The sequence below is a fragment of the Lepidothrix coronata genome, unplaced genomic scaffold (genome assembly GCF_001604755.1).
Source record: "Lepidothrix coronata isolate B3197 unplaced genomic scaffold, Lepidothrix_coronata-1.0 Scaffold123, whole genome shotgun sequence".
Classification (NCBI taxonomy): domain Eukaryota; kingdom Metazoa; phylum Chordata; class Aves; order Passeriformes; family Pipridae; genus Lepidothrix; species Lepidothrix coronata.
Window position 1 is genome coordinate 2,158,847 of NW_016690303.1, and position 14,711 is coordinate 2,173,557.

At 39.4% G+C, this 14,711-nt stretch overlaps 1 protein-coding gene across 2 annotated transcripts in view; it reads left to right on the forward strand.

Moving 5' to 3' along the window:
* Positions 1 to 218: 218 nt before the first annotated feature.
* AIG1 (androgen induced 1) overlaps positions 219 to 14,711 on the forward strand; it is a 123,318-nt gene continuing 108,825 nt past the window's right edge. Inside the window, exon 1 of one of the 2 annotated variants that reach the window (XM_017825922.1) lies at positions 219 to 525. In XM_017825922.1, coding sequence (XP_017681411.1) covers positions 385 to 525 — 141 coding nt within the window. In that variant the 5' untranslated portion in view covers positions 219 to 384. The remainder of the gene's footprint in view (positions 526 to 14,711) is intronic. The other variant, XM_017825921.1, reaches the window with a different exon arrangement.

Below are 14,711 nucleotides of genomic sequence, written 5' to 3' on the forward strand. Positions count from 1 at the left end.
GCAGTTCGTGTTTGAAACCGCGTCCTGCAAAATAGCTCGTGCTCACACGTCCCTCCGCTCTCTCGGAAACGGCCCGGCCTCTTCCCGCCCGGCCCGGCCGCGGAGCTGCGGCTCCTCCGGCAGCCGGGCCGCTGCCGCAGCGCCGCCCGCCCGCCCCGCCGCCCGGCCCCGCGGCCCCCCTGCCCTGCCCCTCGCCGCCGCCGCACAGCGCGGGTCCTGCGCTCCGCCCCGGCCGGGCCGCGGGGGCGCTCCGAGTCCCGCCCGCACGGCGCGCACACACACACACACAGAGGGACACACGGACATACACACAGACACACGGACACACACACGGGGACACAGACACGGACACGGGTACACGGAAGTGTACCCCGAACCGCAAACATGGCGCTGGTGCCGTGCCAGGTGCTGCGCGCCGCCATCCTCCTATCCTATTGCTCCATCCTGTGCAATTACAAGGCCATTGACATGCCCGCGCATCAGACCTATGGAGGCAGCTGGAAATTTCTGACCTTCATAGACCTGGTAAGTGCCCCCGGCGGCGGCCGTGGCCCTGCCCCCTTCCTCGGGCTGCCCGCGGAGCGGCCGCGGCCCTGGCGCATCGCGGCCCCCGGCGCTCGACGGCAGCGCCATGCGGTGACCTTAGAGCGGGGCGGCGACATGTTGGGGCTGCAGGGCTGGCCCTGAGAGGAGCCAGCCGGGCACCGCGGAGCCGAGTGGTTTGAACGCAGAGAGGCACGGACAAAGCTGAGGGGCTGCAGCGCGTGAGCGGCCGTGGGGAAGGTGCACCTGACGGCCCGTCACCCCAGTGCTGATGCTGTGCTTCGCCTTTTCTAATGGATGACAGTGAACACCAGAACCTGCTAGGCCAGCATCTAGCTCCTGTGTGCTGTCAAAATAAAAAAAAAACATGCCTTGGCCCTTTTGAGGAATCCATCCCTGACAGGTGGATGTGGCACAGAAAATACCGTGTCAGTGGCACAGAAAATACCGGACAACTCCAACTTGCCTGATCCAGTTAGTTTTGGTTGCATATCCATAAACGAGCCTATGAAATAAAAGAGGTCTCATTTAATGATATTTCTTCATAAGGGTCCATATATGGCAGAGTAACTGGCATGCTGGCCTACTGGAAAATGCCAGGTGCTAGGCAGGGGCTGTTTTTTCCCTGAGGTTCCTCTGCTTGCTGCCTCCACAATAAGTGTTCCCTTAATGCAGGTGGGAGAAGAGGGGGCAGGAGGAAGAGAGGAGATGGGAGGAAAAACTTGATTTCTGGATCAGGAATATGATAGCAAACCTAAACCTAGTACCTAGATCAAAACATTTTTTTCTTTGTATTCACAGTGTAATTAGGTGAAAACTTACGCAGTTCCTACTGAGTTGCAGAAAAGTCCCCAAATGCAAGTATTTCAGTACTTCCCAGTAAATAACACCTCTCTCAGACCTTCATCTCAGATTGTCAAGTATTGCTGCTGTTGCCTATGTGCTTCATATTGAGTCAATAGGTTGACTTTGCGGGCTTGGAGATCAAATTCAAACACCAGTAACCAGGCAAGTCAAGTCTGCAAATTTCTGTATCAGGAATTAGTTAAAGTTCACTGAGATCCACATTTTATTTGCAGAGAAGAAGCATCTACCATATTTTTCATTTAGCCAGAATAAATTTTTTTGTGGATGCAAAAATGTGATGGATCTCTGAGGATCCACAGCAATATCTACTGCTTTTACTGCAACTGTAAAAAACTGGTGTCTTAAGGTTTTATGTTTTTCTGGAAGGCAAACTAGAATATATTTTTTTTTTTTTGCTTTTGGGCTGCTAAACAGTACTGTCTGTAATATTGGTTGATAGAAGTTAGCATGAAATCCCAGTAAGTTAGGAGGGAGCTGTTGACTTCAGTGACAGTTGAATTGGAAGTTAAAATTAAAAGCTGATAATCTTCTCTATGAGTCTCTTTCACCTTTTTCTCTTTTCTCCTAGCCCTTACAGTTGCTTGAGGCTTAAGTGAACCAAGGTTGTCATACAGTGAAAATTTTACAGTAAATGATAGTCATCATTTCCCAAAAATTACACCCTGCTGTCTGAGGCAATTCATGTGGACTTACCCATCAAAGCATGTACATGGTTCAAGCTACTTCTTTCAAGGCCTAAAAGGTCAAGGTAAATTTGTAGTGCTTTCTGAAATACCTAGAAGAGTTACCAGCTGCAGCTAGTACTTTCTGTTCTTAAGCTAATAGTTGTCATTTGTTTCTCATAGTCAGTAGTTGAAAAAAGGTTAGCAGTTTCTTACAGTCTTCTTCAAAATAACACAGAATTCAATGGCTTGGATGCCTTTCTCAGTGACTAACCAGCACATAGACCTCTCCATTTGCTGACAGTATTTCCTTATGTCCAAATGGCCCTGTAGCATCTTATCTAAGCAAATCTATCTTCCTGTCCCCTGGGACAACTGGGAAACTTCAAGAAACAGAAACTGTTATGTTCCTGAGGAGGATACCAGGAGGCATGGTTGGACGATGTTAGGCACATTTCCAAAATACTTTATGTTGATTAAGTCTTAAAAAGCTCTTCCATAAGTTTCAATTTCCTCAACCATGCGCAGTGTTCCGGTGTCAGTCACATTCAAAGGCTGTCTAGACAAAATATCATCAATGCCAGAGTCTTGGCAGACGTGTGTTCTTGCTACAGATTGTACCTCCACAAACAGAGATTTCATCTTTGACATCACAGAAGCACGTAAAAGTTTCTTCTGTTTCCGAAAACTGCTACTAGTTTTTGAGAAAAGTCAGTTTATGACTTGAATCTGAAAAGTAATTTGGATTTTTTTCCCATTTATCTATTTTTAAAGGGACATTCCTTTCCAGTCTCAGCATCCATTAATCTCTTGGAGTTTTACGTAGCTTACTTTGCAGAGATGCTATGTGAAATGATTTACAGTTATCTGCAGGTAATATACTTTTGAATCAAATTATGAAAAATTAGTAGTTTGGACTCTAAAACACAAGACAGTAAATCATTCTAAGTGTATGCATTGATCTGAACAGAAGACTTGGAGCCCACACAGTTCACAGAAGTTGAACATTGTAAGGAAGCTGTTTCATACAGAGTTAAAGACTGTAAGGTCCTTGTCTATCCAAAGTGTTTTGGATGTTTATACCTAAGTAATGTTTTCTTGGATGCCAGTGTTAATGCTTATTTTCTCCTGTCCCTGAAGGAGGAAAGAAAACAAGTGCAACAGATGACTTCTTTTGACTTCTGTCATTCTGATGACTGACTCAACTTTTTGCAGTTTCCAGTGTGGTGGCAACATTGCCTAAAACACCTGTGTCAATGAAGTATTTTTCTGGTTTATGAAGCAATGTACAGGCAGTATGTTTTGACAGTACACTGAGAATGCTCCTCGCTGTTGCTACTAATAGTAATATCTCCACTTCAGACTTTCTCCTCGATATGTAGAGGTGCTAGGTTCTTATCCTGCTTATTCAAAAGATGGTAAAAATATCTGCCTAGTACCAAAACACTTCAGAAAAGAGAGCAGTATTTTTTTTTTGTCATGTATAGAGTGGAAAAGTAAGGTATGAAGAGAGAAAGAGTTGCTGCCAAAATCACTTGGTGGGCCCAGCAGATGAAATTATTGAATTGAACATTTAGGCTACTTCAAAACTACAGTATGTTGCTTTCATTTAACCTCACAACTCAAACCAAGCCCCGAAATTAGTTCCCGATTAGTTCCAGCAAAGAACTGGACTCCAATGGAATATTTCAAGAGATAATGTATTTCTTACATAGCTGCCTTTGTTAACCTCAGATTCACCATTTTATGCTTTAGTAGTGGAATGCTGCAGGACTTCACTGTCCTGTGCCACAACCCATAAATTCATTGTTGAGCCTCTTAGCTGAAAATTAAGTTAAGCTGAAAATGATGCCACTACGATATGATTCTTTGCAACAAGTTTGTCAGCTACCTCCGTATTTTTCCCTACTCAATTCTGTAGGTACTTGAAGTAGCTGAATTAAAGGTATCTTGAATTCAAGATAACTAGGTCACCCTGCGTACACTGCAGTCACACACCTGTCCTTATACAGACACATTTGTTGAGGAATCCATTGCACCGACTTATCTTAAAGGCCAAGATCCTTGCTGTTGCATTTTGTTCTTCAGTTTCTCTTGGATCTCTTACTGTTGCTGTGAGAGGAGGCAAAAATAAACAGAATGTAGGTTCTGGAATAAAGTGGAGCTTGTGGGTGCCAAAAGAAGACCAGTTCTACATTTTGCATGTGTGCGTGTGTGATAAATAGCAAAAAAGCAGCTTAGAGTTGAAATAAGTAGGTACATCCTTAGTAAGGGGAGTGCTGGGCTAAATAGCACAGTTTCTCTGGAAACCTTATTCCTTAAAGAATAAGGATGTGACTACCAAGATAGTAGTGCACATACATAAGCATGCATTAACAAATTTCTGGTGTTTTGTTTTTGGTTTTTTATAATCTTAAGGTCTCTCTGATCAGCTGAACAGGGTAGTTACAGAGGCAAAAAGCAAGGCCAGATTTTTGGAAGCAGTCTCAAGTGTTATGTTTAATGATTATGATTAATGGTCCTATTCTGAATATCAGAATGTTAATCAAGTCATATTCCTATGACTTGATTCAGGGCAGCCAAAGCTATAGAGGAATTGATTTTGCTCATATATAAATCTGCCTGACCTTATACTGTTGTTATTATTCTTCTGAAAGAAATAGCAGGATGTGTGTGTATGAACTATTATATGTTGTCTGGCAGATTGACTTCTACAAAAAATGGGTATGTGGCCTGTTCCCAGCACATTTTTTTTGCCAGTACATGTTGTATTTGTTTTGCAGAAAATGTCTTTAGATTTAGTTTAATTAACTTCAAATAAGTCATCATAACTTAGTTCCTTGTCTTTGAAAAATTTCAGAGGGGCATGTTATCAATAGGACTAGAAACTAGAGTTGGTAGGTATATAATTTATTTATTTATTTAATTATTAAATAAATTAGTATTAGTATCAGTATAGTATAAATTAGTATAGTATTAGTTATTAAATTTTGTGAGATACAGTTACTATACAACAAACAAAGATAGCAGCTTAACAAAGCAGGGGTAAAATTTTTTGTGATTAGTGCCTAATTTGGATTTAGTCAAGCTGATAGGAAATAAAATGACCAGAAAATATGACAGACCAAGAGATTCATAATTAAGGAATAATGAACTGTGCTATTGGTGCAGTATCCTGTAATTGAGCAAGTTTAATTGCTATCTGTGTGGGTCAAACTTACCACAAACAGAACAAAGATAAAAACACATTCCATACTCTCTGGAATATAACTATGACTCTTTTATAGGATTTCCTTTAGAAAAATAAATTTCACCTTATGCTTTCCTTTTTCATCAACTGTAAAGTTACCTTGATACTCAAGTGTTTTATGGCTTTTGGGTGAAAAAATTTCATAATGTAAAATATTATTATGTATTATTCCCAGAGGTAATTCATCACCATATCTAAACATCTCTGTGGTCTTACTATAACAGAGAATACAGCCAATGGAGTGTTTATCAGTTTACAGAGAAAGAAAGGCATTGCTTTTTCGGGAATAACAAGGTGAGGTTTCTTAATGATGCTTAATGTATTTGAGAGAACAGGCAACCATATACATAGGGGAACCTTTTATGTGTGTGTTTTAGAGCTTTCTTTTTCACTCTCAGGCTGTAAACATGTCAGAGGAGCAGAAATACATAGTGCTGTTGATGCAGTAATAAAAATGTAACAGTGTCACCATTTCCTATTCATAGACCTGTGTTTTCCATTTGCTGTTGGTAGCGCTATTACAAATTGAGTGGAATTTGAGCACTACATTGAAGAGTTCCGTTTTCACATTGCATTAGCATGCCTTTATTTTACAATTGTACTTAAATATGTTGTACATTTCATTTGGGAATTCTCAGGAAAGTTATGGCTGTCTTGAAATATTTGTGTTGGCAATAGAGTAGGCAGGGTAAAGGAGAATGGTGGAAGAGAGGAAAAATTGGGATCACTTTCTCTGATGATAGATTTAACTAATGTCAGTAATACTGTTTTATAACTTGGAGTATATAAGTGATGGATAACTGTGCTGTGTTTTAAACTAGTGTAAAGTCTTTAGAGTTTTGTCAGAATAGTTTCAAATGATGAGAACTTCAAGAAGTTGGTTTAGTAGTCTTCCGTTGCCCTTTGAAAAAAATACTATTTATATATGTTGTTATTTTCTTTACAATTTAATTGTAGTGGAAAGGATAACTCAGATAGTCTTACATACCTCCATACGGCAAAATTGGTAAATATTTTAAACAATTAGTTTAAACAAGGACAACATCTCTAGTGTTCTGCATTAGTGTTCTTTGCTGAAGTCAAAGTCAGGGTTCTGAGCTGTCCTCATTTGTTGTGAATATATGTATATAAAAATTATTTAATCAATGTCTTTTTGACCTTATGTTTGTGTTATGCTAATGTAGTCATGTAAGTTTGTACGAGAAATAAGTTCTGAAAGATTGACCTTCTTAAGTTGTAGTAAAGATCTATATAACCTATCAAATAATGTTCTTTAACAAGTATTGAAAATTGCAAACTTGGTGTTTTAAATAAAATATATTTGTAATAAAAATCAAATTCCACTTAAGTTCTTTGCAGTTACATCAACCTCAGGATGTACAGAGACTTGCAGGGTAGTTGTCCAGTGGGTAGTTACTTGTTTTGTCCTTATGCTCAAAAATAAAAAAAAAGAAAATCAATCTATCTGAAAGCTGGGAAACCCTCACATGATAAAAAAACTTTTTTTATTGATGTGGTGGAACTCTCAAATGTGGCAATATGCCACCGTGCAACAAAACTGAATTTGATCTATAAATAGAAAAATAAGCCTTTATGAAATTACAAAACCCTGGCATTCCACAGGAATGTTTGCAGATTTGAACAAAGTAAAACCACAACAGAATGTAATAAAGTTGAAACAATAGGCAATTCTGCAGTGTATTAATATATGTAGATTCACTGTGAGGCATTATGCCAAGTGTGTATTTACCCCAAAAAAACCATATAAGAAAAAATATCTCAGATTCCTTCTATTACATAAGTATTTTCTGTGCTGCAACTTTTCGTACCTGATAATTTGAATTGTGAGTGCCTGCCTATCCTAATGCAATATTTAGAAAACATTTTTCTAGCTGTGCTACTTTAATATAGACTGATATTGGACAGAGGTTGACCTGGGTGGAAAATTCCTTGTCTTTGGAGTCCTAATTGCTAATACAATTCCAGTCAGTAAATGTGAAAAAGATGACCACCAGTGACAGGTTTGTATGATTTCTGCAGAATTCAAGAGTGAAACAAATATTGGTAAGAAGTTCACATTGAATATTTTTATATTTGAAACAAAAGTGATGTTATTGTTTTCAATACATACATGAAAAACATGAAATTCCTTTCAATGTAGGGGTCTTTTTGGAAAGTGTCCAAATCTGAGGCCCGGTCTTCTCACCTTGCATGTGCAGGTGTACGTCTGGCATATGAGGTAGAAACAAAATCGGCAGTTGACTTATTTGTAGACCAACTCTTTGAAACGGTGAATATAAAAAGCTTTCTTCCTTCCAATGAAAGCTTTTTCAAATTTTGCCTTATTTGCCTGCATTTATTTGAATAATTACATTCTCCCCATACCGTATTTTCCAAAGCTATGAATATGTTATTGGTCTTCAAAGCCTTACAGGCTTCATTCCATTTCCACTGAAAAAGCTGCGTTTAGTGGATGGAAAAGTTAACTGAAGTTTGAAGAAAAAGCAAAATCAGTTGGAAACTAAAGTAAAACTTCCAGGCTTTTCAGATAGGAGGAAACTAAAGCAAGTTAAAATTTATAAGCCTTTTTTTTTTTTTTTTATTTTTTGGGGGATTTTTGGGGATGGTTGTGGTGTTGTGGTGGTGGTGTTTTTATTCAGTATACTACAAATTTTAGAGATTTTGGTCGGAAACAGGTTAAGCTCATATGAAGTGCTAGAGGAAAATCAGAACCTGATTTTCATTTGTATGAAGGCTCCTTCTGGCAACTTTGGTAAGTCCATGCGATTTTTCCCTTGAGAGTTTGAATGCAACATTTGAATGCCTCTAGTTTCATTGCCTGAACATCTTTTCTTGCCACTGCCCTTGCAAACATCCAACTTACAGTAGGTTTTCCAAACAGATATGCCAGAAGGTGCAATTATATAATAATTTCCACTTAGATCTGTGTGCAGCTGACATGGTTCAGGTATTTTTGCCGCAGTTGTCTGTCAGGTTAGTTGTTTCAAAGTGCTTAAGGACTCTGCAGTGTAGCTTAAAACAAAACCAGTACTGCTGCATTTTTCCTAGCTGAATATTACGTGTCCTGATAAACTAGAGTAGAATGTGTAGGAGAACAGGATAAAAAATCCTTCGTTCCTTCCTTACTTGTAAATCAAGGCACAAGGCGTGAGTTTTTTCAATTAATTAGTTTGAGTGAAACAATTTATGAGGTTTCATCTTACCTCTACAAATACTGCTAGGCTCTTCAGACTGTTTGAGCAGATTGTGCAGGGAGGGACTTAGCTGAGAGTTTAAGTTTTAATCTGTTAGGGATTGATTGGCTCATTTTTGGTTTCGGGCAGTGCTTGTCTGTATTTGTATATTTTTTTAAGCCTAGGGCTTTGTGTACCTGAGGGTAAATTTACCTTTTTCCCCCCTGTATTTGCATATATTTTATTAGGTGTCTTGAAGCCTTCTGGTCCAGGCAGCACATAAGTAACCATTTGTTATTTATTATTATTGCTAATATTAGAAGTCAGCAGGAGTGGGAGTTACACATGCAGACCACAGGTGGCATATGTTTCTAAATGTACTTGATCAGATGCAAAAGGAAGAAAAAGAAACTGCTGACTTTAAATGCTGCTATATGAGTTGATAAAATGCAAGAATACAAAAGGGATGTCTTCCCTGTGAGATGCTTTAAAAGCATGTGCCTGTAGTGGTGGAAGCATTTCATACAGCTCATGTTGAAGCTAGGGTCTGTGTGATCCTGAGGCATTGCAATAGGGCCTTGACCCTAGAGGAGATGCGAGTTATTTATGGCCAGTGCTTGAGCAGGCTCAGCTGCGTAAAGAAAGCAAGTAGGGAAGTGAGAGAGAAAAAGAAGATCCTGTATATGACAGGAATTTGTGCCTGGGGTGTGTAGGTGAGAGAGTGCACCATGCAGTCTTGTGTTGTGACAAGCTGGTATTTAGGTATTTGACTGCCAGGTATGAGGACAAACTGGGGGAAAGCAACGGGTGGAGATACAAGGTGGCCGGTGTTTCTCAGCTAAACCGGCATGCGGAAGTCCCCTAGACTTCCTCCCCTGCCTTGTCCTCTCTCATTTCTTCCTCCCAGGCACCCACACAGTCTCCCCACACAACCCCCCACGCTGGTGTCATGGCACCACTTCTCTGCACGTACATGTTTGGCTTAGCACGCTTCGTCTTAGCAGAGGGTGCTTACAAAGCTTTGTGCCTAGTTAGAAGTTATATGCACTGACAGATGCAGAGGTCTCCATTTGCTGTTCACTTAAGCTTACAACCAAATTGAAACTCCATGCAGTGAAAACTTTCTTGATGTGAGTTTACTTGTTACAATTGTATTCCAAGGACTGCGAATTTGCGTGTGCATGAAACAATTGTCTACATTCCTGTAGGTCCCAGGAAGTGAGTCCCAAGAATGCATGAGTCATGAAGGGAACCTGTGCTGTGTGGAAATGTTGCACATTACTGTAGTTTTAAAGTAGACATTCAGGAGGCTGAAAGGAATTTGGGGTGTTTGGAGGTGTATATGCATCTTTGTGTACATGTTTGAAATAACAGGTATTTACTTATTCTGCACATAATTTGAAAATACCAAAACGTTCATAAGAACTACTCTGTTCCATAGCCTCTCCATATACTATGCACATCTAAGAGTAAATTGGCCTGCTACTACTTAAGTCAGTTTTGGTGACCAGTTAATAAATCATGGATAGAAGATTACAGTGGTTTGAGATACCAGATGCTCTTTAAGTTTTTCGGTGTCAAAGAACTATAGAGAACCAGAGAGAGTAGAAAGCTTTTGGGTCAGCTGTCTCATGACCTACCATGGCTAGAGTGGGATATTCCTGTATTTATTAGAAAGCTAACGATGTCTCTAATTCTAACATACTGTTATAGAAGATTAGTATTCAAATCACCTTGAGTCAATGCCAGTATAATTTCAGAAGCTAAATAGCTCTGTTTTTCCAGAGATTATATTCTATGCCATTAAGTCATATGTCAGGGTAAGGTTTATTTTCTTTTTCTCATGGTTTGGGGCAGAAGCTACTAAAATGATGTTGCCAAAATAATTCAAAGCTGTTTTGGTCCCCATTAATTAGAAGGCTGAGTTGATGGAATTTATTTTATGAGGATGTATTTTGGGAAAGGGTGGAGGGACCTCTTGTTACTTTGGGTATTTGGGCCAGTAGGATCTGAACTTCTTGATTTTAAAATTCAACCTGCAACATACAAGCAAAATATGAATGTCTTTAAGGGTGTGTAAGGAATGATTCTGTTCATCCACTGCTGGCTTTGTGAATGAAAGTGCTACCACTTTGCCCTGATCCATTCGTGCCCCTCATCACTCTGTCAGGCTCTTCAGTTGAGGGTTGCTGTCAGTTGCCTGTATATTTTCTGCCCTTTTTTCCTTATAGGAATCCACCTGTGCAATATCTCTTTCTGCATTTTTTCTAATATCTTATTACCCGGCACAGTCTCCTAGATCTTTCAGCTCTGCATCCCACTTCCAACTGCACACCCAGTCCTCTTCCAGAAGCCTGTGTTTTCCTGTCAAGTGATGCATTTCTTATCCCACGTACTCCTTACACTCTTTCCCCACCATTCACACATACTGTCTTTTCTCCCATTGCATTCACCCTCTCATATATTCTTCTGCATCCTCATCCTGACCTTCCCAAATACCAGACCTGCTCAGTGTTCTACTCAGTTCTCTTGTGTTTTTGAAGTACCTTGTGTAGACCCAAACCAATAAAGAATAATCCATCTTCCATCAGAAAAACTTAATCTTAGTGTGGTGTGGCCTGAAATCAACCAATTTTGAAATGATGCTGTTACATAAGACTCTTAGCTTTGCTTTCTGTTTTTGAACAAGTTTTTAAGCATCCTGGTTGCAGGGAAAAAAGCTCCGTAAGTGTTAAGCATAATGGATCATGATCCTAATGTTTATTATGGTATTAAAATATTGTCATTTTTGGTAGCCTGCCATTCAATTTTTTTATGATAGAATTTCCAATTCAGAAGCAGGTCCTTGATAAAAAATGATGTTTAACTTGAGGAATCAAAATTATGTACAGAATCATGTCTGTACAGAATTATGTCTGAATAAATACTGACAGTATTTATTCAGACATTTTCTATCTTTTTCTTTTTTTGCAATGTACTTATTTTAAATGAGATGCTGAAATGTTTTGAATTGTATTTTATATTTGCTAATAAGAAAACCTATTTCATAACTGTCGTCATGAGGTTTGAAATCTACTACATTCAGTGAGATAAACAAAACTATTTTTGAACATTGCTTAGCTTTTCAGCTATTACTGGGATTAATAGAAGAAACTTCTTTCTTTTTTTCATGTGAACATATATAAGTACTTATACCTTGATTGTGTGGGTGGACTGCATGCAAACACACTTGGTGGAATTTAGGAGTAAGGAAAGAGAGAAATATGCATTTCACAGTGGTAACTTTCTCCTCAACCTATATGGAATCATATTCATTTTTGTTAGGGGTTACCAGGTATAGAGGAGTCTGCCATGGCTCCATGCCCCGACATCCAGCCAGTAGCACGGCTGAACACATGTCCAGTGAACATATACAAAGCCAGAAGTGTAAAATCTGGTTGCTAAAATGCAAATAAAATTCTGACTGGTCTAGGTGGTTTAGAGTCAAGAATATCTTTTAAGATATGTCAGCCAAATAGTCAAGTGATATCTGGAACAAGGAACGCTCAACATATGACCCACCTAGAGTCTGTATCCTGCCTGGTTAGCTTTCATGTGCCCAGCACAGGGCTGGGCAGCAGTCAGGGTGCGGTGTTATGATGGGAGCACTTTGGTCTTGATGCCACTTCTTGCAGGGTGTCTGGCCCTACTGCACTGTGTGGCACATAGTTGGAATCAATGCTCCCAACTGCCTCCTGATAAAATGTCACAAAAGGTCTGTGGATCTTGCAAAGTTCTTGATCTACAGAGATATTCTGACATTACTTTTGACAGCCAGTGGTAAGTATTCTCTCTGTATTATCCATATATTTTCTGCACAGGAGTTGAGGTCAGACTTCCAGTTCTGGGTGATACTCAGCATCCATATCATGCATGCAAGTTAGAAATATGTGAGTTTTCAGCATGTTGCAAGATAAGACATAAAATATAGAAGGGGTTTTTTTGTGGATTTTTTTTAATGTCTCTTCTGGTGTGATTGTAAATTTAGAAATTACAGATTTGTTCCAGATGGGAAGAAAAAGTCAATCTTGCAATTTCTTGTGAGGAAAAAGAAAAATTAAAAAAAAATATTTCAAATTCATGGTTTCATTGCAGTTGGACTGATCTAGTGAAAACAAGACATTCGATTGTCTTCATTAAGATACTCAGACAAAGTTCCATTGCAAAGGAATCAGCCACTGCAGTGAGAAATTGTATTCAGAAATACTTTCTCAGCTGTATTAATTGAAAACTTTTTTAATTTTCCTTTAGCAGGGTCCAAACCAATGTCACAAAAGCAACATAACACTGAAAGTTGTAACTTACTCGTAAAGGTTATCCTTATTTTGTAGGAATTGTACATGCGGTGTGTGAGATAGTGAATGCAAACTTGAATTTGAAATATAAAATTGAGAGTCAGAAGAGGATGTGATAAAGCAAGTCCAGAAAACAACTGAACAACTGTTTAATCTTTCCTCCCCCCTTTTTTTTTTAATTAGGTACAACTTGATTACAGGGATTAATAAATATTTTGAAGAAATAACAAAATCATAATAACATGGTACAAGCAAAGTCCTCTTCTGACCAGTCTTTTTCCCTTTTAGACCTTGTATTTTGCCTATCTTGGGTCCTTTTTGCTCAATGAATGTGACTAAACAATGTTTGCCAGGCAAAGAAGTGTAGTGATGGAGGTAAACATGTTTTACAAGGTACTTATTTGCATAGTGTGCCTGTATCTCAGTGATGTGTTTTCAGACAAGGTCTCTTTGGCTAGGTCGTGATGCAGACAGCCTCGAGCTCTCATTCTGAGTAACTCCAGCGTCTGCGTACTCGTCTCAAGTGTATATATCTTCTGTGAGAGAAGACATATCCTTGATATTCAGAATTCCGTAGGGTAAACTGACCTTTTTAAAGGACTCCTTTTAAGCCACATAGATGGGAATTCAGCATTCAGAATCAGACCTGGAACAGACCCATCTTTTATTAATATAATGTCTTCTGATTTACTGCAGGAAGACACTGAAATGATTAAGTGTACCAACAGTCTGCATAAAATGCCTGGGTGACCTCTGAAGCACTATGATAAATATCAAAGAAAAAATTTTAAACCTGTATGATCAGCTTAAGGAGAATTAAGGCCATATCTCAGTTTGTTGGAAGTGCTGTTTAAGTAGGAAGACAGGTAGTGCCTGCAGAGTGGCAGAAGATCTAGGCCACATCTTTTTTCATATGACCTAAAATGGATGAGAACTCTGGGTAGAAAGTATCTTTCCACTGGAGTTTGCCTTGCAGTTTTTCTCCTTGGTGGTCTTCCCAAAAGAAAGCATAGATTAATAGTATAAGCAGCTGAAGAGTGCCTATTTTCAATGATCAATCTTGTTTGTTCTCTTTATTGATACTTATTTTTGTACCATCTCCTTTGTCCTCCTTATGCCAAGAAAAAGGCAGTACACACATAGATGGAGATCTTCTGATGAAATCAACAAATCTTGATAGATAGTATCTTGTTAAGAGTAAAATTGCTGTGTATAGCCATTGCATCTTTTATTACAAGATCTCAAAGCACTTGGGAAATATTAGCTAACTAAGCTTCACGCTGTCTGTGGAGAGATATGATTTAAACCAAATGCAAGCTCAGCAGACAAGACACTAAAATTGGCTGAACATATAGTAATTAAAATCCTTAAGGAATTACCTTAGTTGTGTAACGTGTGTGTTAAAACATTGTTAATCTCGGGTGGTTCAGAAGGTGATTCGTGGGGCAAAGGCTGCGGATAGATTACTCCTATTCGGCCTTTGAGGTATTTTGCAGGATGGGGTGGGGCTGGAGTTTAGACTGGCTATTCAACCTGCTCTGCCCAGATTATCAAACATCACCTCTAGTGTGCCCTGTCTCACCTGGTGACTCATTTGCTGCTGCTGCTATGCACAGAGAGATGGGAAACTATGGACATTGCCATGAGGTATGAATGAAGGCAGGTTCTACCCCTTACTGGAGAAGGAGCAGCCCGACTCCACTTTGGTTCCTGGTTTGGCCCCACCTTTTTCTGCTCTCCGAGATGCAAACCATAGCCTAGGTTGTCTTCAGCCCTTACTGGTGTTGCAACAGGCGCTGTCCTCAACCTGTGCCTATCCAACTGCAGCAGAACAGGAGAGTGTGTGTTTACATGGGGGATG